Genomic DNA, 27,921 nt, shown 5'->3' with positions numbered 1-27,921 from the left:
TGTCAAGTGGACTTCATGTGATAGGTCAAGAGTTTATAAAAAAAACCTTGATCTTGCATAAGTAGACCTGGAAGTAAAAATTCTGGGTTGAAGGATTTGTGCATCTTCAGTTTTCTAGGTAGTGCTAGATTCTTCTCGGAAGTGGTTCTAACAGTTTACATGCTCTGGAACGGCTCCCATGCATATGCATTGATGTGATTTTAACATTTCCCTGGCTGAGGAAAGGTGAGCACTCTCACATGTGTGCTGACAGCCCAGCAGGGCTAGGATCAGGACAAGGCCACGTAGGCATCCGGGTTGGATCTTCAACTTTAGTGTTTTTTGTTTTTTTTTTTTAAAGATTTATTTATGATAGACATAGAGAGAGAGAGAGGCAAAGACACAGGAGGAGGGAGAAGCAGGCTCCATGCAGGAGGCTGACGTGGGACTCGATCCCAGGTCTCCAGGATCACGCCCTAAGCTGCAGGCGGCGGTAAACCTTTGCGCCACTGGGGTTGCCCTTCAATTTTGTTAGAAAATAGTGTCTTCTGGCTGTAGGAAAGAACTTTGGTCTTTTACACTGCATTCATATCACTTCTTTTCACTACTGAAAAGCTGTCCTGAGAGTCTTTATTTTTTATTTTATTATTTTTTATTTACTCATGAGAGACACAGGCAGAGGGAGAAACAGGCTCCACACAGGGAGCCTGACGTGGGACTCGATCCCGGGGCTCCAAGATCATGCCCTGAGCTGAAGGCGGCACTAAACTGCTGAGCCACCCGGGCTGCCCCTGAGAGTCTTTAAAGAAATGTCTTGGACATCTCGCCATTAAGTAGGTGTTGATTTCTGGGGTTTAGTATTTACCCTTTATCAAGATAAAGAAGTTCCTGTGTCAGTTTCTATCTTGAAGGGCCATTGAATTTTATTGCATGCATTCTTCTTATTGCATTTTCATGAAGCTTTTTTCTTTAATCTGTTAATTGGGAAAACTACAATGTTTTTGTAATGTTAAAGTATCTTTGATTCATAGAGTAAGACCAACTTGGTTATGTATTATTTTTTAACACATTGCTGGATTGCTATTTTATTTAGGATTTTAAAACTAGTACTCATGAATGAGGCCGGCCCGTGACTTTCCTTTGTCATATCTTTGTTTTTTGTTACACTGACTTTAAAAAGGGAATTGGGGAGAATTTTTTGTTTATTCATGGAATGATTAATATATGACAGAGATTATCCATTCCTTAAAGATTAATTTGTTTTTAGTGTTGTTGTCTTTTTTGACAGATTGTAAGTTCTAATCTACTGTTCAAATGTCTTTAACTGTTATAGGCATATTCAGGTTTCTTTCTTTTAGTGGATTAGGCTAATTTTTTTTTCTTTCAAGAAAAATTGACACTTCCTCTTAGTTTTCAAATATATTGGCACAAGGTTGCCCATTGTATTCTCATTTTAAAACTCTCAATGTATTTTGATTGGGTCACCTTTGTCATTCCCTGTATTATATATTTGGTCTCTAAATCCGCATGTGGCATGGGCCTATGGTTGGAAAGTCCTGGAAGAGAATTTAGTTTTTCCCAGCTAAGCCTCGGCACAGTTAGATTCACTTCATTTTCATCCTCCTGTCTCTTCCAGACCCTTTTCCTTTCCAGGAGTCTTTAAAATCCAAGCCTTCTTATAAAGTTTGTCTTCATTGGAATGATAGTTTTGCCAATATAGACATTTGTCAAAACTCTGTAGAACTAAAGATTTTTAAATATGTGCATTTCATTGAGTGTATGGGGAAAAAAAATTCTGAGCACCTAGACAGTACCAGCCCCAACTCATCCTGTTCCCCCAGGGAAGCCTCTGCAGCTCATGGGCTTTCAATTCTGGTTTTGAGCTTTTTCTTTGTTTTTGGCTCCTAGGAATTTCTCTTCCATTTCTGTGAGCTCACCCTGCAGTTTAAAAGATGTCTGTTTTAATTTATGGAGCATTTCTAGGTGTTTGTAGTGGGTGAGTTTCCAGGTAATTTCGTCTTCGTTTATCATGGGAACACAAGTAGGTTAGCAGTTTTGAAATCTTCAGGTAAATCTTGGCCAGAGATTATGGCTTCAAATTTAGAAGAATGAGCTGAACTAGGAACAAAAATATGTTGTAGATATCTGCTTTAATAAGTTATTCATTCATTCAACTTAGATTTATTGTACTTCTGTGCCAGCCGCTGAAGTAGCTGGCAACCACAGCAAAACCCTATTCAGTGGAAGGAGATTGACAATAGAAGAAGTACGTGATGTGTCAGTTTAGGATAAGTGCTGATTGCTATTTTAGCGCAATGATGGAGCTGGAGATTTTTAGATTAAATAACATATAAAATGTGGTGACCTAAAATAAAGGTGTGGTTAATAGCCACTTAAATGAGATCTAGTGTTGGCAGTTCTCTACTCCACGATTTCCAGCACTTTGTGTCCCTTAGATTCTGGGGTAGCAGCATGATGTTTGGAATAAAGTTTCAAAAACTTTGTTGTGAATATACCACAGAAAAGGATTTGATAGTTTTTACTAAATGATTCTTTCTTGGAAATTCAAATATGTATTAATATATGAAAATCTTTACATATCTGAAATATCCTGTGGTTAAGAAGTTTCTTATTTTACTCACCTTTCCCAAACGTATTTTACTGTGGAATGTTGTACAGAACATAGTTTGAGAAATGTTGATACAATTCAGTCTCAACTTTGTACTGTCCTGTTTATGCAACCTCTGTAGCTTTTATTTGGTAGAAATGGTAAGTACCGTGTAGGGTGGTTAGTGAATGTCTAATGTGTATGAAGCCTCTAGTGGAGTTCAGGTGTGTAGTTGATATAATTAATGTTGGCTCCCTTCCCTAATTGTTAATATGCTTACTTGCCAATAGGTTGGCAGTGTCCTTATTAATCTGTAAGTATGATTTTTTTAATCAACAGGAAACTGTGGAGATATAAATTTAGTTCGTCTGGGTCCAGAAAAGTCTATTAATAATGAAGTCCTAAAATTCAGTTTGGATAGCCAAGTTAACCACAGAATGAGTAAGTACTAATTAAGGCACATAGTAACATTACTTCTAATTCCTTTTACGTGATAAGTAAAGTCTTGGGCATTAAAGGTACTTTGGAGACAATTGATGAAATAGTCTTGCTTTGAGACCTAGTTTTTCTTTTCATTGTGTATGCTTATTTATGTATTTGTCAGAATTCTCAAATCATAATTTTTTATTTTATTTTATTTAAGAAAAAGACTTACCCTCTCATGTTCAGGAGATGCACAGAAGAAAGGAATTTCTGGATCGTCAACTTGATGAACTTTCCCGCCAACGTGCTTTATGCCGAGGTGGAAGGGAAATACAGGTATCTAAACATTTCTTGGTGAATATTTTTTAATAGTTGATAAGAACACAAGCTACTGATGAGTATTTGATCTCATTGTTTTATCATTGCCTTATATTAGGGATTAACAGACTTTTTCTAAAAAGGAAAGGTAATAAATAACTTAGACTTTGCAGGCCAAAGTTTACTCTGTTTCAACTACTCAATTCTGCTGTGGTAGCATAAAAGTAGTGATAGATAATACATAAACAAATGGATGTGGCTATGTTCCAATAAAACTTTATTTATAAAAACAAATGGTGAGCTGAATTTGGCCCACAGCCTGTAGTTTGCTGTTGCCTGCCTTATATTAAAGCTGTAGCGAATTTATTAGATATCTTTTAGTTGCAAGTTAAACCCAAGTTAGACAAAGAGGGAATTCATGGACTCATATACCTAGGAGCTCTGGGAGTGATTAAGTGTACCTGTGTACCTGGATCCAGAGGCTCAGATGATGTCATTTCTCCATTCTTTGATTTGTTTTTCTGTGTGTTAGACATTTCTCATCTTGGAAAAGACAAGTGCCACCATTCTGGGTACCACCACCCCAGCTTAGAAAACCCTTGGGAAGGGTGCCTGGGTGGCTCAGTTGGTTAAGCATCCAACTTTTGATTCTGGCTCAAGTCATGATCTCACGGTTGTGGGATTGAGCATCCAACTTTTGATTTTGGCTCAAGTCATGATCTCACGGTTGTGGGATTGAGCTCCGAGTTGGGCTCCATGCTCAGCAGGGAGTCTGCTTCTCTTCCTCCTCTCCCCACCCCCCTGACTGTGCAGGCAGGCACTCTTTCTCTCAAATAAATCTTAAAGAAAGAAAAGAAAACCCATAGGGATGGAAGGGGTTGCTTTCCACACTACCCATTCATCAGTTCCATGGAAGGAGTTTGACTAGTCCCTGGGTGTACAGGTCTAATCCCTGTTTAAGGAAATGTGAACCATAGTTTACCAGGCCTGTGTTATATGCCCATCACTGTGGCTAGAGGAGTGACTGGGATGTGATTAATAACCTATTTGAAGCACCCAAAAATTCATAGAGAAATGAGTCCCAGGGGTTGGACTGCTTAGACAGAATAGCACACATGGGGGACACTGGACAGAATGGAATCTTGTACGGGGTTAAGGGTTTATCAAATTAATGCTTAATTTCTCTGTGGTCTGGCACCCCACAGAGAAATGGGAATTAAAAGTTTATTACTCATAGGTTCTGGAGGAAGTACTCGTCCTGCCTCAAGGGGCCACACAAGGAGGTCAAGGCAGAGTGCAGAGAGGCAGGATCTGGGGCACACATCTTTGTTAGGGATCTGTGGGTGGGGTGCTTTGGGGGTTCTGGGCTAGGGCTGGATTGGTCAACTCAGACCACAAGAGTGGGGTTTTGATAAGCTACATGGGGATGCATAAGGCACACAGGTGCCAGAGGCAGGGAAGACTGCTGGTCATGAGGGCAACTGGGGAGTCCTGTTGGATCTTCCATTTGCTGGGACTGTGGCTGCTTTCCTGCCTGGGGCCTGTGTTTCTGTGAGGGCTGGTGTCCAAGGAAGGTCTCTGTAGGCTGCTTGGCCAGACAAGATGGATGTGAGGTTTCAGTACCACAGGGTAGTGTGGGAGCAGCACAGCATGGGTGTCAGGGCTCTGTTGGTGAAGAGAGAAGGAACTGAGTGAATAGCATGTCTGTTGGGCAGATTGTAGTGTCACTTGAATGCAAGGCAGTCAACTGGAAAGCTTTTTAAAATGATCGGTTTAACTTTAATGATTCTACTCTAACCTTTTCCAGAGGCAAGAATTAGATGAAAAAATTGCGAAAGTTTCAAAAGAGAGGCAGGAACTAGCTTCCAAAATTAAGGAGGTAAGTGGTTCACCTGTAGCATTTTCCAGGCTTTTCTCTCTTTCTCTTTATTATGAATTATTTCACACAACTGATGGGCTTTTCTCAATTGCATTTAAAATGTTTATTATGAAAAACTTTTTTAAATGTTAAAGTAGAGAAAATGGTACAGTTATGTACGTGTACATTTGCTTTTTTTGCTTCAGCCTAATAATTCTTACCATCACCTGAGATTTCTGAGAAAGAGGTGATTTTAAAATACCTTGTTCTTTTCTAGGTCTGGGTAAGTATTAAACTCCCTTGTTATGTGCTCCTCATGGCCCCACCACTAAAAAGTGCATTATGATAATTATCATCAGATGAATAGTTAGTGAAAGTAGATTTGAAGGTGTTTTCCCTATCAAAAAGAAAATAAAATTTGTGCCCACCCAGGGACACACACACAAAAAAAGAAGGAAAGGAAGATCACATGTCTGGATTCAAGTAGAGTGACAGTGGCTAGGGATTTTGCATAAGAAAGTACAAACTAAGTGTTTTACAATTCTTAGCTGAAAGCATAAACTTACATTTGTTTTTGATTGTAAGAATCTGTAGCATGTGTCACATCTTCCCTAGTATTCTTTGGATATAAAAGTACCACGGGGCACCTGGCTGGCTCAGTCGGTGGAGCATGTGACTCGATCTTGGGGTTATGAGTTTGAGCCCCACGTTGGGCATAGAACTTAAAATTCTTAAAAAAAAAAAAAAAAAAAAGGAACAAGATTTAGATTAATCAAAGCTGGGAAGAGTCAGATGTATATCCTCATCACCAGATTGCAGCCCTAATAAACCAGTGGGGGTCAGGGAGAACAGGTTATATATAGCAGCTGGTAACAGTATTAGTATTTTTAAGCTGAGATTTTTCTCTTGAATGTATTTGTTAGCCTTCCCAATAGAGCTGAATAAATATAGTTGAACTTAATCCATATTTCCATTAGTTGTTTATTCATTTAAATAAAAAATTATGTGGAAAGGTTTTTATTAAAATTAATCTGAGCCCGAGATTAATCTTCTCAAATTTAAGGATGAAGTCTGTATTTGCATATATTGTGGCAAGTTTGCTGCTCATCACCTTGTTCTGTAGGCCATTGAATTAATTGTAGTTGGGACGCCTGGGTGGCTCAGCGGTTGAGCGTCTGCCTTCGGCTCAGGGCTGATCCTGGAGTTCGGGGATTGAGTCCCACATCGGGCTCCCTGAATGGAGCCTGCTTCTCTCTCTGCCTGTGTCTCTGTGTCTCTCATGAAAAAATAAAATCTTAAAAAGAAAAAAAAGAATTAATTGTACTTGTCAGTTTCCCTCAGTTGATGGCTGAGAGGAAAGGTATATATATGACCATGCTCTCACGGTGCTCCTGGGAGCGCCACAGTTGCCACCGTCTCCCTGAAGCTTACACACGTGCTTGGGGGTCCAAGTCTGTGGTTGAACAAATGCATGGGGATGAACCAGCAGGCTCATAGAATCTCTGATAATAACACTGGTTTATTAGCTTGGACGTTAGAGGGACTTGCACTGTCTGGTGCCAATGATGGTATCTGTGTGGCAGGGATAGACCGAGGTAGTCTTCCTATTGTGCAGGCAGAGTGCTCCTCATTTTCACAGCATTGTTGTTGGTACAAGCTATTGTAAAAGAAAGAATATTATATACTTAAAAACAGAAAAATATATGTTCAAGCTGAGTTTTGACCCTAGTTTAACTCAGATAATTGCTTCACAACTATCTCTACGCATTCTGATACCTGCCTACATACATCTGCTGTAAGAATTGTAATTTGCTTTGACCAAATCAAGCCTGAATTTATTTTTCCTAGTGTGCTAAAATCCTGTTCTGAGCTTAGACTGTAGAGCAGAGCAGCATTCTCTCGAGGGGTTTCTGCCATTCTCTAGACTTGAGGTTTCCCCTCAGCACTTGCCTAAATATCTTTGCATAATAAATGGTGGACATTTTATAGTAAAAATAGGCCTATCATAATTGAATTTCTATGTAGCTAAATATCGATTAACCTTTCTTTGTTGTCTTAGGTTCAAGGACGCCCACAAAAAACACAGAGCATCATCATCTTAGAGTCCCATGTTATCTGCTGCACATTGAGCACGAGTGGTGGTTTACTGCTTGAGTCTGCTTTTCGTGGGCAAGGGGGTGTCCCCTTCAGTTGTGTCATTGTCGATGAGGTCAGTAGGTAGTTGGCCGTATGACTTGGATGGTACTGTGAGAGCGAGTCTGGGGGAACCATGCTCCTCCCAAGATAGGGAGAGCAGAGGCCTTTGCAACTAGCTTTTACCTGCTGTCATGTATGTGTAGTCTCTGAGGTTGAAACATGCTGCTGATGGCCCCCCACAGTTAAAATGGCTTTTCCAGAATTGGGATTATAGTCTTAAGGATGCCTGATTATTCCCAGCAGATCCTTCCCAAGAAGTATCTCGCTTCTGCTTGGAATAGCTCTGGTTCCCTTTTGAAGCAGTTTTAATATAACTTTGGACAGCCCCAAGCCACAATATTTTTAGTTAACATCCTTTATTCGTAGTTCATTCACTGAGCAGACATTTGTTGGGCACTAGCCGTTTGCCAGAATGTAGAGCCAGAAGAGAAAAGACACGGAAAATGAGATACAGAGGATCAATCCAAGATCCAGTTTCACCAAAACCAAAGAACAGAAAGCTTGGAAGTGATAAAATAATTGAAGAAAATGTCATAGAAGGAAAGCTTGAGTCTTGCAGATGATGAGGCCTACAGGGAACGAGGAAGAAAGGGGGTAGCAGATAGAGAGGGACACACAGCCCCGCAGTTCACTTGGGCATGTGCCCAGCAGGAACAAAGAACAGAGCTTGGGGCATTACACTCCTTCCTGCTCATGGCTGGTTCCCAAGTGGTCATGGCACCCAAGTGGTGCTGACTTAATGGCACAAGTGCGGTGGTTCTTTCTGATTGTTTAGAGTGTTTCTGTTGTTGCTATTTTATTTTCTAACTAAAAAAAAGTCCTTATTTTTTTTTATCATTTTTCTCATTTCTCATTTTTAAGTTATTTTAATCACTTGGTGCTCATCATGACAAATACACTCAGAAATCCTTATTTTTGATACTCAAGGCAGGAGGAGAAAATGTGATACTTGTCTGAATGTTCCAACTTTTGTAAATTAGATAAAGTGTACATGGATAAAGAAACAGCAAAGATGATTAAGAATACTTTCTCATTCTATACTTTTTTCCTAAGGCCGGTCAGTCTTGTGAGGTTGAGACTCTGACTCCGCTCATCCATCGTTGTAACAAGCTCATCCTCGTAGGAGATCCTAAACAGCTCCCTCCCACCGTCATTTCTATGGTAAGTTAGTTTCACATTCATACCACTTTAAAGTAGAAGAGCCTTTTTTGTTCTTGTGTTTGGAGGAGGCTTTTCTTGGATCATCACCTCTTACTTGGAGGGAAAGGTAGGGAATGGCTAAGAAAAGAGAACCACTGTTTGAATTTTAATAGTAAAGGTCTGTGAAAATGTCCCTTTGTTCCTGATTGTGCTTATGTGCATGTGTGACCTGAGCAGTGTGAGCGTCAGGGACCAGAAGATGAGAACGACCATGTTCCGTGTGTGTGTGTTGGGCTTTTTCTTTGGGAAAGGCAGCATGTGATTTAAATTTTAAGGGCTGTATCCAGTCCATTTTAGTAACACAAACACCAAAACAGTAATAAAAATTTTACGTTTCCTAACCTCCTGATTTATATTTAAATGTATGCAAATTTGAGGAAAACATTTTAAAGAGTACTTTAAATGTACTTTTAGAGTACATTTCCAGTTTTAGAGTTCTGTGTCTTGTCGTAGAAGAAGAAAAAAAAAAAAAACGCCTTGCCTCTCCCATCCTCTGGAAGTGCAGCTTCAGGAAAAGAAAAGGAGCAATGAGCCCCGCATGTGGGAAGGACCAGCCAGCATCTCTGCTGTGGCCTGCTCCTCTCTGTTATCTCACAGGCTCTTAGAGGCTCATTGAAATGCATACCAGAATGGGACTTAGTAGTTGTTTTGGGTAATCTGAATAGGTGTAGACCATGGCTCCGAATTTAATAATAGTTGTATATTTCACTAATACATACAGAATAATGGATGCATTAACAACCAGAGGACAGATCATTTAACAGCATTTCTGTTCAGTTGGGGAATGAAAGCAAGTGGGTATTGTTGTCATTACTGTGTTTTGACTTCAGTTACTGAAAATGATTGTGTGGTCCCTCACATCTGAGCACACGTGTGTGATTGTGCTAGGGCGTTGTCCTAGAAGCACACTTGTCTCTGAGTGGAGAGCTGTGTCAGTAGGGAAAAGCTGCAGGTGATTTTGTTCATGGAAAATAATGAAGAACCAACTCAGTATTGCATTTCTTTTATTTTAATAAAAAGTAAATAACACAGCATTTCACAAATTTACTGATTTCTCCCAGGACCTCAGCATGTACTGAAAAGGGATTGTTGATGGGCCCCAACTTTACTGCCTTCTATGGTGATTGATAAAAGCAGCAAAAATGAGAAAAATCTGTTTGGGCTTTTTATTTTTACTACAGAAGCAATATAGGCTTATGAGAAAAAATTAGAAAACAGTTACAGAGTTAATTTTCTCAACATGCTTTTCTGTCTACCTGTTTCTAAGGAGAATTACTGTGAACAGTTCAGTGAGTATTTTAACAGATTTTGCTGGGCGTGTGTTTGTTTATTTATTTCTTTCTCTCAGTATTCATTGAGTGCCAAGCCTAATTCAAGTACTGTTTTAGGTGCTGATGTTAAGAAGGTGAGGAAAACAGGAAAAATCCTTGCCCTTATGGAGTTTGCATCTATGGGGTAACAGAAGTAAATAAGTCACTAAGTTATGGTATATCAGGTGGCTGTAAGACTTGTGTGTGGTTGTTGTAAGACTTGTGTGTGGTTGTATATATATGTAAGGTTTGCTTTAAAGGGAGCAGAAGCATTCTGTACCAAGTTGTCTTTTTTCCAGTCAGTAAATAGATCAGGAATATCCTTCCTTGACAGAAACATAGGAATCTGTGTTATTCTGTAGGATAAACTCAGTTTTTTTCTACAAGTGGAACTATACCCTTTTCTTTTCCTCAAGAGAGAAGATTCAAAATAGGTTTTAGCTAACTTATGAACAGATCAACTTCTGAGGATGTAGATAAAATTGTTGAACGTCTACTAATAATACTTTTTTTTACTTACACAAACCTCTTTAAAATCACATATAGAAACAACCTATGATTTAGGAAGTAATGCCTTTTTCCTCCGCTCACTCATTATTTGTGAAATAGGTTTTTCAAACTTCACACGTGTCTTGCAGCATCACGTGTGAAGAGCGCATATCCATTGTCTTAGGGCATTTTTCAGTGCACATTTGCTTCTAGATTATTTAAGACCGTAATACTTTTTGAATATTTGTATGATGTTGACATTGAAAAATATATCCCTGGGTACAGCTTAAAACTGTCTCCTCATTTGTCTTTTAGGTCACTGATTTTTCAGATCAACTCATTAATGGGTTTATGAAATCAACTTAGTAATTACTGTCAGTTGTCTGTCCCGCCCACTGGAAATTCTGTGGCACTTGATCTCATTCACCTTAGCAGTCTCAGCACCCCAAATTTTAGGTGCTCAATGTATATTGGATGGATGGATGAATGAGGAGATTGGTCTTTTAAAAAGGCTTGTGTGTGGGCAGTCTGGGTGGCTCAGCTGTTTAGCACCGCCTTCAGCCCAGGGCGTGATCCAGGAGACCCAGGATCAAGTCCTGCGTCAGGCTTCCTGCATGGAGTCTGTTTCTCCCTCTGCCTGTGTCTCTGCCTCTCTCTCTCTCTCTCTCTCTCTCTCTCTCTCTGCATCTCTCATGAATAAATAAACAAAACCTTAAAAAATAAAAATAAAAAGTCTTGTGTACAATGACAGCCAATATTTCCATTTGTGAGAGAATACCTTAGAAATAATTGTTAAAATCTGTATTGCAGTTGTTTCTTTTATCATTGGTTCTTTTAGGTGACCTCTGTTAGCATTAAAATAGCTTTGCTTATGGCCATTACAAGGTCACATCTTTTCCTTTTCCTTTTCCTTTTTTTCCTTCCTTCTTTAAAGGAAGTAGGTGCCATGCTCAACATGAGGCTTGAACTCACAACCCTGAGATCAAGGGTTGCATGCTCTACCAACTGAGCCAGCCAAGCCCCCCAGATCACATGATCAGTATGTGGGTTTTGTAAATAAACTTGTATAGTCATGCTACATGGCTTTTCAAGGCCTGAAGTCAGAAACATCTTGATCTGAATCTGTGGTTGTTGGTCATCTTATGTTGCTGTTTTCACTTAAACCTTAAACCTCGCTGTTTACATATTAGAGCTCAGTCACTGTTTTTATAATAGTGGGAAAAGTATAGACAGATGCTTGGAAATTGTTATTCTGTCCCTTTGCAGAAAGCACAGGAATATGGCTATGACCAATCAATGATGGCACGCTTCTACAAGCTGCTAGAAGACAATGTGGAGCACAATATGATCGGCAGGCTGCCTGTTTTACAGTTGACTGTTCAGTACAGGATGCATCCAGACATATGTCTCTTCCCCTCTAATTATGTTTATAACAGAAGCTTGAAAACAAATAGGTGAGTTCCATTCATTGCTCATTAGCTTATTTGATTTGTAGGCTTAGGTGCTTGGGAAGAATAGTTATTTTACTGTGTTCTTATGTTTTGTCATAAAAAGCATAAATCAAAGGTTTAATAATTTTTCCTAATTACAAAAGCCATGTTGATTTTAGCAAATGCAGATAAAAAAGAAGAGAACATTGCCCTTATTTATGCTACCCAGAAATAATCACTGGTAACATCTTGGTATATCTATTTCCAGTCCTTGTACTATGCATATCTTTTTTTACTTTTTCACTTTCTAAATTTTTGAAAAAAAGCATCACACCATACTCTGCATAGTACAGATCTTTTTTGACTTAACGGCGGAGTTATGTCCCACTAAACGTATCATAAGTCAGAATTGCATTTAATACACCTAAGCTACCAAACATAGTCTCGTCTACTCAGATGTGCTCAGAACACTTATATTAGCCTACAGTTAGGCAAAAATCATTTAATACAAAGCCTATTTTGTAATAAAGTATTGGGTATCTTGTATAATTTATTGAGTACTGTACTGTTGGTGACAGAACAGTTGTCAGCGTAGAGGTTGGTTGCCATTGTGACTGTGGGGCTGACTGGGAGTAGTAGCTCTCTGCTGCCCAGCATCTCGTGAGAGGATGGTACTGCGTGTTGCTAGTCCTGGGCAAGATCCAAATTCAAAATTCCAAGTACAGTTTCCACCAAAATGTATATTGCCTTTGTACCATAGTAAAGTTGAAAAATTGTTAAGTCCCCTAAGTTGGGGACTGTCTTGCTTTTTTCTCACTTAACTATATCGGGAGTGACATTTTAATTGCAGTTATCTTTAGTTACAGGGAGATCACTCTCCCTCACCTAGAACAGAAATAAAATTTGTTTTTTACCTTTCGCTAAAACACATTTTGGTCAAATAAAGTATTTCTTATTCCCAACTCCCTCCCTAACAAAAAATTAGTAAGAAAAAGAAAACATTTTCTTATAACTTATCTTCTGAATGGTGGCTGCTTTTTTGTAGACAGACTGAAACCAATCGGTGTTCATCAGACTGGCCATTTCAACCTTACCTGGTGTTTGATGTCGGAGACGGTTCAGAAAGACGGGATAATGAGTATGTTCTCCTCTCTCTAATCCCTGGTGATAGTCCCACAGTTATTTTCATATTTACACGGAAAACATTTTTTCTACATCTCTCTGCCCAATGCTAGTGCACATTCTTCTGTACCTAGGCTACTAGCTTTTCCTTTTTTTTATTGCAAATTACTAATCTCTTTCTCTGTACAATTCGGCCTTTTAGTTCTTCTTAACTGTATAACGAGAATCGTAATCCCTAGCATGGTAAGCACTTGAGTAAGTACATGCTAAGATCACAGCTGTGAGTAAGACAGACATGGCCCCAGTGCATGGCTTTTGTGATCTAAGAGGCGAGACAGACATACCTGGGTAATCATCAAGCTATCACCAAGAAAATTACTTATTCCAGCTGGGGTGTGAGTCTCAGTATAGATCCATTTGAATTAAGGTGGGAGACAGAGGGGGCAGTACCTGATGTGTGGGATTGTGATTAAGGTAACACATGCAGGTGGTCTGTGAAGGACAGAAAGGAGTTGTGACTGCTAATAGGAGAAACTGCAGAGGAGTCAGGGCTTCTCGGGAGAAAACAAAGGAGTAACAGTTTGGAGGCAGCATTTGTTAACATAGGTCCTCACATGTAGCACAGGGAAATACAGATGTCACCTCTTTGCTGAGAGTGCTGTAGGACAGGTGGCATCCTCAGTAAGAATTAGGTATTAGGTGAGCTACCCAGGTGGGGGGAGAGGACATTAGGGATACAGAATGAAGCAGTTGCCATAGAGCATCGTGGGGGTCACAGAGGAGCATTGACATGAGAGGTGACTAAAGAAGGTAAATTAGACTTCAGGGATGGAAGAGATAGTCGGCTAGGGGGCTTTTTTGTGGAGTGAGTCGCAAGTTAAGATTGTATTTGAGGCTGTTAAAGTTGCCTCAGGTGCGGTGCATGTTGCTCTTAAAGCAGCAAGGAAGGGAGGGGGTGCATGTAGTTTGGGAGATGAGCTGGGAGTGCAGGAGGTGGCCAGTGGGGAGGCCAGTAAGGATGCAACCCCGCTGTGAGATTCCACGCTGTTCACCTCTAGGGGCTGCGGCACAATCTGTGTGGACAGCACTCCTTTGGCCGCACAGCACAGCTGGTGCTGGGGATGAAGGACGATCATACAGCTAAAGCACTTTTCTCAGTGTGTGGAAGATAGTTCTTAGTGTTAGCTCTTTATTATTCATATCTTTGTTATCATAAATACCTTCTGTTCTTTCTGTTGCTAATAACCCTGTTACAACAGGGATCAGTGAGTAAACTTCAGTTGATTTCAGAGCCTTTTGTTTCTTACAACTCCCTGTTTCACTGAGTGGTTATAGGTCTTCAAGTTTAGGACATTAATGGTCATTGTACCAGCTTCTTTGAGCACAGATGACTGAATAAAGGTGAAACCTCCCTGTCTGCTCTTGCTGTAATGGAAACAAAGTAGCACAGAAGCTAGCAGTTGGGCTGCTACTAGTTTTGATGTGTTTGTTTGTTTGTTTTTTCATCTTATTTAGCTCATATGTAAATGTTCAAGAAATAAAACTGGTAATGGAAATAATTAAACTTATTAAAGACAAAAGAAGGGATGTTACTTTCCGGAACATTGGCATAATAACCCATTACAAGGCTCAGAAGACGATGATTCAGAAGGATTTGGACAAAGAGTTTGATAGAAAAGGGTGAGGCATCTATATTTTTACAGATATTTCCAGTATTTCTGTTGAATTAAAAAAGAAGAAAGAGGGGATAAAAGGAAATCTAACTCTAGGAAATGGTCTTAGTCGGTGGTAGTATAGCAGGAGGAGACTCAAGGCTCTGGTCATGCTGGGTAGGGAACGCTCACACTCCCAGCCCCACAGACCAGCCTTGGACAGAGTACCTCCTGCTGGTCGCAGTGTCCTCACCACCGCCATTGGTCATGGAGCCAACTGAGAAACCCTCCAGGCCTTTTCCTTCAGTGCCAGGGCTGGTTAATCTGAATTCTCATCTAGTAAGATTTGCGAAGTAACACTTTCACTTAGAATAAAGTGTTTAATTCTTTCCGTGCCTTTATGTATAGGGTGAAGATGATGTTTTTTTACTCGTCAACAATAAATTAAAGATTAATTATTGGAAATCCATTAACTCAAAAATTTCTTAACGTAGGAACATACAAAGCTACCAAAATTGGCTCTAGAAAAAATAGAAAATTTGAACAAGGCCTGTAAAAAAATACAGAGATGGGAGTTAGTAATCAAACACTTCCCAGCAAAGGAAAACCCAGGACTAGCCTTCACTGGTGAATTCTACCAAACATTAAGATAAGAATTAACACTAATCCTTCTCAGACTCTTCCAAAAAAATAGAAGAGGAGGGAAGACTTTCTAACTCCTTTCATGGGCCAATATTACTGTACCAGAGCCACAGAAACACATCACAAGAAGAGAAAAACTACAGGCCCGTATTATGATTATGGATGTAAAAATCCTCAACAGAATAATGGGAACTGAATTCAGCAGCATATTAAAAGGATTATATACCAAGACCTTAGTGGAATTATCTGGAATACAAGGTTGGTTCAGCATACAGAAATCAATGTGACGCACCATATTAATAGAATAAAGGGAGAAAACCCACATGATCGTCTGAGTAGATATAAAAAGAGCATTGGACTAAATCCGACACCCTTTCTTGATAAAAACACTCAACAGACTAGGAATAGAAAGGAACTTCCTCAACCTAATAAAAGGGATCTATGAAAAACCCACAGCTAACATCATACTTGATGATGAGACAGAGTGCTGCCCCCCTCCCAGGATCAGGAAGGACACCTGCTCCCACCAGTTCTGTGCAGCACTGTATCAGAGGTTCTAAGCAGAATAATTGAGCAAGAAAAAGAAATTAAAGGCATCCATATTATAAAGAAGTAAAACTCCATATTATAAAAGAAATAAAACCATCTTTTTTCATAGTTAGCAGGACCTTAGAGATAGAAAACCCTAAAGAATCCACATAAACTATTCTAATGAGTTCAGCCAACTTGTAGGATGCAAGATGAGTATACAAAAATTAGTTGCATTTGTACAGTAACGACGAGCAATCTGAAAAGGAAATCTTAATTCTGTATATAATGGAATCAAAAAGAACAAAATAGGAAAAAACGTGAAGAAGTATAAAACTTAAACATTAAAAAGTACGAAACATTGTTGAAGGAAGTTAAAGAATACCAAGGTAAATGGAAAGACAGTCTTATGTCTGTGGATCAGAAGACTTCATGCTGTTGAGGGGGCAGTACTCCCCCAGAGTGATCTACAGATTCAGTGACTGTCACAGTCCAGCTGCCTCTTTTATAGAAATGGACAGTCTTAACTTAAAATTCACATGGAAATGCAAGATACCCCAAATATCTTGAAAAAATATTGTTAGAGGGTTCGCCCTTTCCTATTTCCAAACTTACCGCAAAGCTGGTTATCAGAACGGATACTGTCCTAAGGATAGACCTGTAGACCAGTAGAATAGAATTGGGATTTCAGAAATAAACCTATTCACTTATGGCCAGTTGATTTTCAACAAGGGTGCCAAGGCCATTCAATCAGTAAATAATAGTCTTTATATAAATGGTGCTGGGCCAACTAGATCTCCACATGCAAGAGAATTTTTTTTTTTTTTGATAGTACGCTAGTGGGGGTATGAGAGGGGCGGGCCAAGGGAGAGGGAGAATCTTGAGCAGGCTCTGTGCCCAGTGCTGAGCATGGGGCTCTACCTCACCACTGGGACATCATGACCTGAGCCTAAATCAAGAGTCGGACACTTAACTGACTGAGCCACCCAGGCACTGTGAGAATAAATTTTGATTCTTGTTTCACACCATATAGAGTATAATGAACTCAAAAGTATATCAGAACACTGAATTTAAGAGTTAAAATTACAAAGCTCGAAACAAAGGTATACATCTGTGTGACCTCATTAGACCATAATTTTTCAGCGTAACACCCAAGCACAGGTTACCAAGGAAAAAATAGGTAAATTAGGCTTCCTAAAAATTAGAAATTTGTGTATGTCCAAGTACACCATCAAAAAAGGGTGAAGACAGCCTCCAGAATGGGAAACTATATGTCTAGTTCCTAACTTATCATGGTTTGACCTAGAATTTTTCATCTTTACGATGGTGTGAAAATAGTACACCTTCAGGAGAAGCTATACTTCAAATTTTGAATCTGGCTCTTTTCCCGCACTGGTGATACAGCACGAGCCTCTCTTGCGATGCTGGTCCATCAGCAGCTGCAGTTCCCAGTCAGCCCCTCAGTCACCAGGGTAAACGACCAGGATGACAACCATTCTGTACCTCTTCCAGTGTAGTAAATAAATTCTATGAAGTGGCCATCGCTTTATTATAAGGGGTTTTGTATTAGATTATTCTGCCCAACTGTAGGCTGATAGAAGTGTTCAGAGCCTGTTGGGAAGTAGGCCAAGCTAAACTACAGTGTTTATCAGTGGGTTAAGTGTAGTAAATTACATTTTTGACTTAGGATATTTTTCACTTCTGATGGGTTATTGGAATATAACCCCATCCCAAGTCCGGGAAAATCTGTACCTGCAAATCATGTATCTGATGAGTCCTCTGGATCATATAAAGAACTCAACTCAATAATAAAAAGTTGAATAATTTTAATAGGCAAATGATTTGAGTATCATTTCTTAAAAGGTTGTAAACAAAACGGTCAAGTACATGAAAAGACATTCCACATCATTTGTCATTAGGGAGAGGCAAATGAAAACCACAGTAGGGTCCCATTTCACCCACCTAAATGACTAGTAAGACATTAACAATAACAAGTTTGGGCAAGGATGTTGGGAAGTTGGAACCCTAACAGACTCCTGGTGAGAATGTAAAATGGCAGATCACTGTGGAGAACAGTTTGGCAGTTCCTCAAAAAGTGAAACATAGGGGCTGAGTGGCTCTGTCGGTTACTTGTCCTCTTGATTTCAGCTTGGGTGGTGATCTCAGGGTTGTGGGATCGAGCCTCAAGTTGGGTTCCATGCTGGACATGGAGCCTTTATGAGAGTCTCTCCCTCTGCCTCTCCTACCATTCATGTGCAGGAGCTCACGCGGGCACTCTCTCTTTTTCTCTCTCTCTCTCAAAAAAAAAAGTGAAGCATAGAATTCCCATACAACCCAGCAGTTTCGCTCCTAGATTCATACCTGAAAGAACTGAAAAAAATGTTAGCACGAAAGCATGTAGTAAACATTCATGGCAACATTGTCCATAATGGACAAAAGGGGGAAACAACCCAGATGTCCGTCAGTTGTAAATGGATAAATAAGTCATGGGGAATCTGTACAAATATTCAGTGCTAGAGGGGATGCAGTGCTGTTACACGCTATGGCAGGGATGGACCGTGAATATGTTCTAGGTGAAAGAAGCCAAGCAGGAAAGGCCTACATGTTATGATTCCATTTATATGAAATTTCCAGACAGAAAGTAGATTGATGCGTGGTTGCCTGGCCTGGAGAGAGGGAAGAATCGAGATTAACTGCTAATAGGCACAAGTGAAGGAAATGTTGAAGTACATAGTGGTGATGGTTATACAACATAGTGAATATACTAAAAACCATGGAATGCTGTACTTGAAAGTGGTGAATTTTGTTACATGAATTGTATGTTGATAAAAGATACTGAAAAGTGCTACTATATAAATCTGCATATTTAATAATTAACTTATTTCAATAAGCATATTTGTCTTTTGTAAATAGGCCAGCAGAAGTAGATACCGTGGATGGGTTCCAGGGCCGGCAGAAGGATTGTGTTATTGTTACATGTGTCAGAGCAAATGCCATGCAGGGCTCAATTGGGTGAGTGTCATTATTGGCTTTTTACTTGTCTGTAATCTCGAGTCAGATCTGTTTTTGATCACTGTTGGAGAATACCACGATTTGTTATATTTTCCTTTATAAAAACTTGGATAACACCATGAGAGTCTCCTTTTTCATTTGTGAAGTTGATGCCCTGTCAGATCTGTTTCTCTGGGACCTGGTATGTAACCTGCATCCAGGGACAGTCTGTTCTTTTACTTCTGAGTGACCTGACCCCTGGCTCAGGGGCAGTTTGCAGGGGGCCTGTTCTCTCCATGATCTGTCACAGAGTGGCTTTTCATCTTCTCTGTGTTTTTGTGCTTTGGCTAAGTTTGTAAACCTTAATAACTACTGTCAGTTTACTCACTAATGATGCCAAGAACACTATAATGAATGGCAGAAATACCCCCTGAGTCTCGGAACCCTGAGACTCTTGCGTGAGCTGTCTTTTACTGCTGCTGAGCAGCAGGTAAAATTTACACGTTTTAAGTATGTTTACTTGCTCTTAAAGAAAATAGTTCTGTGAGTTACCTCTGCCCTGTTTGGAGCAAGTCTGCATAGACCAATGGAGGCGTGGGATCTCTGGAGCGTCCTGTGGATTGGAAAAGTTACTTTTTCCATACAGCAGTTCTGTTATTTCTGAGCTCTCCTCAGATCTGTTGGTGCATTTTTCTGTTTCTGCTCCGGCCCCACAACCTTTTTCTGATCCTCAAATATATTTCAATTAAGAGTAACTGATCTAGGAACATATTTTTAGGATGTTTGTAAAGCTTAAGAATGACAGTGTTAAAATTCCCAGCATCTCATTCAAGTCAGAATAGGAAATTGACGGACAGGTGCATCACTTTGAAGGAAAGCTCCAGGCCTTTTGTTTGCTGTTTTTAATGGGAATTGCTTTTTTGTGCTGGGAACTCTGTTGGAAAGAGGGAGACAATGATGTACCGTTAAAGAAGGAGAAGGAGCCAAGGAAATCTGTCTGAAGTAGTGTCTGGGTCTCACCTGCACTTAATATATTAAGTCATTCTGCAGAAAGAAGGAACTTTTTTTTTTTTTTTTTTTTTTTTTTTGCTTAGATTTCTGGCAAGTTTGCAGAGACTGAATGTCACCATCACACGAGCCAAGTACAGTCTCTTCATCCTCGGACATTTAAGGACCCTGATGGTAGGTGCATTCTCGGGATCAGAGTACTCCAAAGTTTGCCCATTGTTACTGATGCTGGGTTTATGTTTTTATTTTCCATCAAAATGGAATTGATTACAGGATTACAAAATCATGAACTTTGTTCCCCTTGGTTGTCCTGTCTCTCAGCAGTGCCTGCCTGGGAGCTTTTACACGTGTAAACCTGTAACCCTTTTCCCATCCAAGGCCAAGTATCCACAACAGGTTCTCAAGATGACTTTTTTTTTTTTTAATGTCTCCATCATAGAATTATTGAGATAAATAAACCATGCATGTAAAGTACTAGACCAATTGTTGGCTCTTAGCACTCAGCTATGTGGCCCAGCTTAATGCCAGTAGAGGGAGTTTGCAAGAGGAAGCTTGGATCTTCTTTTCTTTTTGGGCACTTAAAGCAGTACTGTTTGCTCTGTGTCAGTTGGCAGGAGGGAAGCCGTGTCAGAGCTCCTCTAGCATAGATGGCAAGTTTCCATCAGTAAGAGAGAGTGTGGCCTCATTCACTGGCATCACAGCTCTTAAAGCAGATGTTTGCTGCTTGCCTCATTAGGGGTCAGGACCCTGAATTCTTCTAATTTCTGTATTTCGCAAAACCATTGGTTTATCTTAGGACAGGAAGCTAGCACATGAGATTTTTTTCACTTTTTCCCTTATTTCCTGGTTAGTACCACCAGAGGGCATTCAAATACAGTCTTTCTCATTTAGTTTTTTTTTTTTTTTTTTTTTTTATGATAGGCACACAGTGAGAGAGAGAGAGAGAGAGAGAGAGGCAGAGACACAGGCAGAGGGAGAAGCAGGTTCCATGCACCGGGAGCCCGACCTGGGATTCGATCCCGGGTCTCCAGGATTGCACCCTGGGCCAAAGGCAGGCGCTAAACCACTGAGACACCGGGGCTGCCCCCATACCGCCTATTTTTAAGTTGATACTGAAAATTTATTATTGTAAGTTGAAGTATTGCTAAAGATTTTGTTTTGAATGTATTATAAATGTTGACGTAAAATAAAACTAAAATTATTACAGATAAATCATTTACCTCAATCTTAAATCCAGTGGGACAGATAGCAATATGAGTCATTTTGTTCTTTGAAATTGAATTTCCATTTGTTCTTGCTTGGGATAAAATTCAGGAAGATACATATTTAAAAGCCTTCCTGTTATCTCACTATATATATTACCTTTCTCTACCACAAAAATTTATATACAAATTGAAAGTTAAAAAAAAATATATTTTTATTTTATAAGTATTTTGGGGAAGCTTTGTGAACAGTACACAGAACTTCTCTGCTTTTTCTACAGCTTCCTATGAACCTATACTTACCTCAAAAGAATAGACTTTTTATAGAATTGTTTTTCCTGGGATCATAAGGATCTAAGTGTTAAAAAATGATTTCTTATCAACTGGTTAATCTATAAGAATTATTATTTTTACACAGTTGAGTTTTGGTAATGTTTTAACCTGAAAGGTAAAATGTTAGAGCTGCATGTCTCCTAGTGACACCCTGATTGAAGGAGCCTTCATAGGCACCCCTCTCTTGACTGCCCCCTCTCTTCGGCTCTTCTGCATGTGCCTGGAGTGGTCAGCATTGGGGTGGACGAGCTGGGACCATGAAGGTTGGAGTGGGGCGGGAGAGTCCCAAGAGCATGCAGGGAGCTGGGGTGTCTTCACAGGAGCCACTGGTGAAGAAGGACACAGAAGAAGTAGAAAAGGAAAACTTTCAATTTACTACCTGGTCTTTCCAACTGACTTCTGTGGTCCTTGGAGCTTTCTTCCTTATTTATTTATTTATTTTTTATTTATTTATTTTTAAAAATAGTACGGTTTCCCTTATGGAAGTAGAATCAACAGGGAAAGCACTTGGTTTGCTTTGAGAAATCAAGAGGAGTTGCCCCTTCTCAAAACTGTTTTTGTGATCCTAGGATCAGATTAAATACCAAGTTGAGGTGTTGTCAACTTGGCAAAAAATAGGGCCCTCTGCTTTATGTCCTATCTGTGTTTCAGACTCAGGGTGAGGATCTCTAGACTAGTGCTCCAAAGTGAGGAAGGGCTTCGAGCCCTGGGGCCTGCCCAGTGCACGCTGGTCCCATACACGTGAGTGTGTACAAGACTTCCTTTAGCCCTCACAGAATCTCAGCTCGTCAGATTCTAGAAGCCATTATGATAAGAATCATGATTTTCATGGACTACTATTAAACTGTGACACTTTATCTTCACTTAGAGTTTTTGTATTAAAAGAATTCTTTTAGATTTGTTTCAACAAGACAGACTTTTATCCTCTCATCCTTGTTCATTCATAAAAGAGAAAATACAAAATGAATAGGCTGAGATCTTTCTGAAAGGATGTCACTTCCCGAGTCTTGCACTACAGGATCGGTTCCCAGGTCACAATCACGTGTGGGCTTGTTCCTGCACAGACTGTCCCCTCTGTGTGGTCAAGAGGGTTGGGGACTCCGCACTTCCTAAGGGTGCCTTGCCATGGTCTTTAGGATTCTCTTCCAACTCCTGGTCTCCATTCTCCCAAGTGTTAGCACTCGTACTTTCTTTTTCTTCTTTTTTTTTAAAAAGATTTATTTATTCAGAGAGAGCGAGAGAGAAGCAGAGACACAGGCAAAGGGAGAAGCAGGCTCCATGCAGGAAGCCTGACGTGGGACTCGATCCCGGGTCTCCAGGATCACACCCCGGGCTGCAGGCGGCGCTAAACCGCTGCGCCACCGGGGCTGCCTGCACTCGTACTTTCTTATCAGAAGGTATCAGTGGATAAGTTTTCATGCAAGAGCTGGGACTTCTTTTTTCTTTTCTTTTCTTTTCTTTTCTTTTCTTTTCTTTTCTTTTCTTTTCTTTTCTTTTCTTTTCTTTTCTTTTCTTTGTGATTTATTTATTCATGAGAATACACAGGAGAGAGAGAGGCAGAGACACAGGCAGAGGGAGAAGCAGGTTCCACACAGGGAGCCCGATGTGAGACTCGATCCTGGGACTCCAGGATCACGCCCTGGGCTGAAGGTGGTGCTAAACCGCTGAGCCACCCAGACTGCCCTCATTCTTTCTTTAAATGGTTTATTGATTAAAAGTCAGGGAGTTGTGGTTGGCTAGCCATGAATTCTTCAGGATTAGGTCCTTGGAAACTACCACCTGGCCAGGAGGTAACCCAAACTAAGAAATGATAAAATGTGAAAACAACGTGTATTTTAGCATCAGTTAAATAAGACATGCCCATTTTACAGATTAGGAAACCGGCTCAGAGAGGACGAGTTGACCAAGGACATGCAGCAAATATACTTGATTAAAAAATATTTTTTAAAAGATTTCATTTATTCATGAGAGACACAGAGAGAGGCAGAGATACAAGCAGAGGGAGAAGCAGGCTCACCATGTGGAACCAGATGGTGGGCCTTGATCCCAGGACCCCGGGATCACAACCTGAGCCGAAGGTAGACACTCAACCACTGAGTTATCCAGGCGTCCCAGTAGTTGAAATTTAAATAGCTGCTTGTGTCTGCTGGCAGCCCCTACAGTCTGCAGAACTGCTGGTTGGTTACCACATGGCATGAGTCATAAAGTAAAATGGTGCAAGTTTTTTCTTAAAGGTGATGACCGGTGCTCTTTCCTGCTAACATGGCTTCATCGCTCTGTACTTGGACTTATTTTTCCTTTAATGGATTCTTGAGAATCTATTCATGAAGTATATTTCTTGTTACTCAGGAATGAAAACAAACTTCATGCTTCCCAAGCATGTGAGTGTCTTTGGTGTGTAATTATTTCTCTTTTTTCTATTTCAAGGAAAATCAGCACTGGAATCACCTGATTCAGGATGCACAGAAGCGGGGCGCCATCATCAAGACCTGTGACAAGAACTATAGGCACGATGCGGCGAAGATTCTGAAGCTGAAGCCTGTGCTGCAGAGAAGTCTGACTCACCCTCCTGCCATAGCCCCGGAGGCATCCAGACCCCAGGATGGCTTGCTCAGCGGCAAGCTAGACAGTGAGTTTGCCAAGACCTCTTTCACGTCTTCCCTGTATCACACGGCATCTGACTCCAAGGAATCTGCTGGGACTGTCACTACAAAGGACCCCGAAAGGCCTCCCATTCAGGACCGACTGCGGGACCCACGACTGCTTCGGAGGTTGGGCATGGACCCCGAGGCCAGAGGGACGTGCTTGCGGGAGCCGCAGCCCCTGAGCCCCCAGCATCTTGGAGCAACACCTCCCTCAGGAGAGCCAGGCTTCCCCATGAGTCACCAGGACCCAGGGGGTGTGCCCCAGGCCACCACCCAAGGAGCCACGCCAAACAACCACAGACCTCACGTGCAGGGCGAGCCTCCAGCGGCGGGCACAGATGTTCCCACAAGTAAGAGGAAAGGTGACTGGGAAGCAGGGCTGAGCCACAGAAGAGAGAGCAGGGCCTTCAGTGAAGGGGACCAGGAGAGCTGGAGCCCCAACAGCAAGCACTCGAGGAGGAACCTGGACTGGGACAGGAGAGGGCTGGAGAAGGATGACAGTGGCTCTAAGAAAAGAAAGCTTTTATAGTACAGCCTGGTGACACGGGCTGCAGCCACAGCAGCGTGCAGACTTAGGTGACCAGTGAACGGGACTGTTCACATAAGATTATTTTTTTTCCTTAAAGGAGTTGGTGTGCTGTTGGAAAAATGGAAAATGTATCCTAACACCTGTGCCTCTTGGTCATCTTCCATAGTTTCTGTCAGTTGTAAAAGCTTTCGAGGGCCTCCGTGTGTTGTAATGTCCATAAAGTGGGAGACTTGAGATGTTGGTCTCTTGTCCTTCTAAGATAAGGGCTCAGACTGGAGTGGATGTTGTAAAAGTTGAAATGTATATTTGTATAGCAAATAACAAAATTGTTTTAAAATTTAACCTAGTAGACCACTTTTCTTTCCCCTGCTTAAAATGTTAAATCATTTTCAACAGAACAAACTGTATATTTAAAAAAAAAAAAAAGAGGAGGGCAGGGCAGGCCCTTTCAGACACTGTCAGGGCAGGACAGACCTCTTCAGAAGCCCAGGTCATCTGGAAGCAGCGGAGTTAATGCTGGTGGGTCAGGTGGCTCTGGTTCTTTTTAAGAAAACAAGTGGAGTCTCCTGGGGGAAACTTTGGGAAGCAGAGTCATGTTAGGTAAAGTTCTGCTGTTGTTGGAAATTTGCAGCTGAGTTTCCTTGGCACAAGATGTTTCATTTCTCTGATAAGTCCATCCACCTATTTCAGAAGCACATAGTTTTCTAGCTAAAATTCTTAGAATTTTAGAATTCAGAAATTCTTAGAATTTCTAGCTAAAATTCTTACTCTTCTTGGAATAGACAAATACAAAATGAAAGAATAATTCTTGACACACCACTCAGATGCCCCCAGCATAGTGAGTGTCCTGTAACTGGTGGGTTATGGGTCCCGTGGTTACCGGGTGCTGGGTCAGCCCTGGAAGAACCCGATGCTTGTGTGCACAAGCTTGCTGCTGCCTGGAGAATCCAGTCCATTCTGTGGGGGAGCCTGGGGAGCTTCATGTTAGACCTCTCCCTAGGGGACTCCACTCACCGACCCGGCAGCTTGGGATCCAGGAGGGTAGGCCAGATAGAATACTGGAGGCAGGGGAGAAACACCTTTTTTAAAGAGAAAGGTGAAGGGAAGGGCAGATACTTGAAGTTGGGACTCCAGAAGAAGAGAGTTGACAGGTTTCCTGTGATCTTTGGAGACTGTTAACTGATGAAAAGACACCACTGTTGTAGGGTCACCTGGTTAGAGAGGGTTGTGCTCTGGAACAGGGTGCCATGGTGAGTTGATGTTGGAGTACCTGCACAAGGGAGGCTCTCTCATTGCAAAGTCCAGTTTTCCAAACAGACACAAGAATATATGGTAGCGATATTTGCCACTTGTCAGAACTAGTGGTTGGTGGGGAATGCCATGCAGCCCATTAGCTAATTTGAGGAGGGAAACAGACCCCTGAAGGTTAGTGCACACCATTCAAACTTTTGCCACCTGTTCTTTAAGCAAAGAGGGCTTTGTGTCAGAAATTCTACTCAAGCCGATTGTTAAAAGCATTAAAACAATGTTTGCCAAAAGTTCAAACATTCTGCTTCTTCATTACCCACATCTTACCCCCAGTGGGGTCCAGACGTCTGTTGACGTGGAGCGGAAGCTCTTGGCCCTCAGGGAGTACCTGCTCCCTGTTTGTAGAGTGCTGGTCCTTGGCTACACAGTGTAAGAAAGTGCAGGACGAGCCGCACCCTGTCCAGGTCCAGGGCTCTGTAAGCTTCCTGCTTGTGCCTTTGGCAAGAAATGTCACTGTAACGTTGAGTTGACCTCCTACTACTCTCTTGGCAAAGTGCTTGATTGAGCAGATTCTTGGTAGCAATTTAAAAGGTCTACAACTCCTTAGGCTGAGAAAGGAGGCGTGACAGCCACAGTTGGGGTCAGGAAGGTTCCCCCTCTGCTGGTGCAGCCCGGGAAGTAAGAAAGAAAGGTTCCCAGCCTGCAGACTTTGCTGCCACACCTGGGCCACATTCCTTCCCCCTTCTTGTTGAGCATGATCCCTCTTCTCACCACACCGTGTCCATGGGCTGGCTCCACACTCTCCTTGCCTGAGCAGGGGAGCATCTGCAGCCAGTGTCTTGGCAGCCTCTTCCCTGCAAACACATCCTATCTGACACTGCATTTGAAACCGTTTGTTATTCCAGTTGGTAAAAAAAAAAAAAAAAAAAAATGTTGGCATAAAACATTTCCTACATGCAACATGGCCTTTCTTGATGTGGCTGTCATAGCTGTGTTGTTGATTGGTAGTTAATCTTCTCACAGAGTGAAGAGTACAGCTGTTTGCTTCGTCCTAGCCACGGCGTTACAAGGAAGTGTCCTGTCTTCAGTTTCTGTTCTTTTCGACCTGAATATATTCTGCTTAAAAACTTGTTTTGCTTCTCTGTGTATAATTTTCCTTGGATTTATATGCATGGTTCTGTTTTCATATATTTCCAGGAGCAAATTTGATAAGTACATGTGAATAACCTCCTGTAAATGGATTTTATAACAAAAATGTACTATTTTCTAAAAGTAGTTGTGTAGATAATTCTTTGCTGCAGCTTTGACTCTACGTTCTTTGTTCACGGCTGGGATTTGGTAAACAGTAGCCCTCTTTAAAACCTCTTTAAAAACCTCCACTTAAGAGAAACTGGTGAAATTAAAAGTGGACACTGGAAAACTGACCTGAGTTAGGTGGGGTTCAGGGGCAGTGTGCTCCTGGTGCACTCAGCCTGCTGTTGGTGTGTCCTCTACAAAAAGCTGGAGGCCCGGATTGGCTTTATTCAGGTCTCTTCTCCAGTGCCCCCTCCTGGCCTCCTGTGAAACCTGCTCCATGATGTCACAAGGTGTGTCACAACAGCTGTGGTGGCCAGTCCTGTGTGGAGACTTGGCCCTGACCCAGAAGCCTGCTCACCTTTAGGCAAAGGCTGGGGAGGGTGATGGCCACAAGTGGGCCATGCTGCTTATGAGCAGTAGCTCCAGAGCGTGGCGTGGGACTACCGCGCTCCTGTGGGATGGCACCTGCTCATTCCAGAGTCGTGCACACAGGTCCCGGAGAGGGCCAAAAGACGGATGGGGGAAAGGGGGGCATCCTAAATTAGCCAAATGACCTGGTGAGAAACCAGGGTCCTGATGGCCATTTTGTCTGCAGAATTCATTACTGCAGCATCTGTAGTGGTGATTTTTAAAGTCCCTCCTGCTCAGCTCACCCACGCAGTCCCCACCACCTCCCAGGTTTCGCCATTCATTGTTTGAGGAATAAATAATTCAGGGAGGAAACTAAAATTTTGCTTCAGCTAACATAGAATTTACATGTTGTGCAGAGCCACAGCAGCACTTTCTGTGCACAAGGGACCCCTCCATCACCCTTAAGGGACCTGAGTTATTGTCGCCCAGTCCTACTGTTATGGAGGCATTGGCCACATCAAGTGGCATACACGGTGTCCACAGACAGATGGGGTGTCTGGAGT

The 27,921-nt window shown here is 41.4% G+C and overlaps 1 protein-coding gene and 1 long non-coding RNA gene across 15 annotated transcripts in view; one reads left to right on the top strand and one right to left on the bottom strand.

The window, feature by feature from the left end:
• Nucleotides 1–26,986, top strand: part of SETX (senataxin) — an 81,120-nt gene extending 54,134 nt beyond the window's left edge. For 8 of the 14 annotated variants that reach the window (XM_072778446.1, XM_072778451.1, XM_072778453.1 and 5 more), the window contains 11 exons: nucleotides 2,927–3,028; nucleotides 3,231–3,346; nucleotides 5,136–5,207; nucleotides 7,246–7,395; nucleotides 8,436–8,543; nucleotides 11,648–11,835; nucleotides 12,857–12,949; nucleotides 14,449–14,613; nucleotides 18,669–18,767; nucleotides 19,841–19,928; nucleotides 23,717–26,986. In XM_072778446.1, coding sequence (XP_072634547.1) covers nucleotides 2,927–3,028; nucleotides 3,231–3,346; nucleotides 5,136–5,207; nucleotides 7,246–7,395; nucleotides 8,436–8,543; nucleotides 11,648–11,835; nucleotides 12,857–12,949; nucleotides 14,449–14,613; nucleotides 18,669–18,767; nucleotides 19,841–19,928; nucleotides 23,717–24,463 — 1,928 coding nt within the window. In that variant the 3' untranslated portion in view covers nucleotides 24,464–26,986. The remainder of the gene's footprint in view (nucleotides 1–2,926; nucleotides 3,029–3,230; nucleotides 3,347–5,135; nucleotides 5,208–7,245; nucleotides 7,396–8,435; nucleotides 8,544–11,647; nucleotides 11,836–12,856; nucleotides 12,950–14,448; nucleotides 14,614–18,668; nucleotides 18,768–19,840; nucleotides 19,929–23,716) is intronic. The other 6 variants (XR_012008425.1, XR_012008423.1, XM_072778454.1 and 3 more) reach the window with 6 other exon arrangements.
• On the bottom strand, nucleotides 6,198–27,294 carry LOC140605906 (uncharacterized). Its single transcript, XR_012008433.1, has 3 exons — nucleotides 27,137–27,294; nucleotides 6,618–6,843; nucleotides 6,198–6,480 (listed from the first exon to the last, which is right to left on the bottom strand). It is a non-coding gene; the product is annotated as an uncharacterized lncRNA (long non-coding RNA).
• Nucleotides 27,295–27,921: the final 627 nt, after the last annotated feature.

The sequence above is a fragment of the Canis lupus genome, chromosome 16, assembly GCF_048164855.1.
Source record: "Canis lupus baileyi chromosome 16, mCanLup2.hap1, whole genome shotgun sequence".
Taxonomy (NCBI): Eukaryota; Metazoa; Chordata; class Mammalia; order Carnivora; family Canidae; genus Canis; species Canis lupus.
Note: the sequence above shows the minus strand (reverse complement) of the source record. Positions and strands in the feature narration are given on the sequence as shown.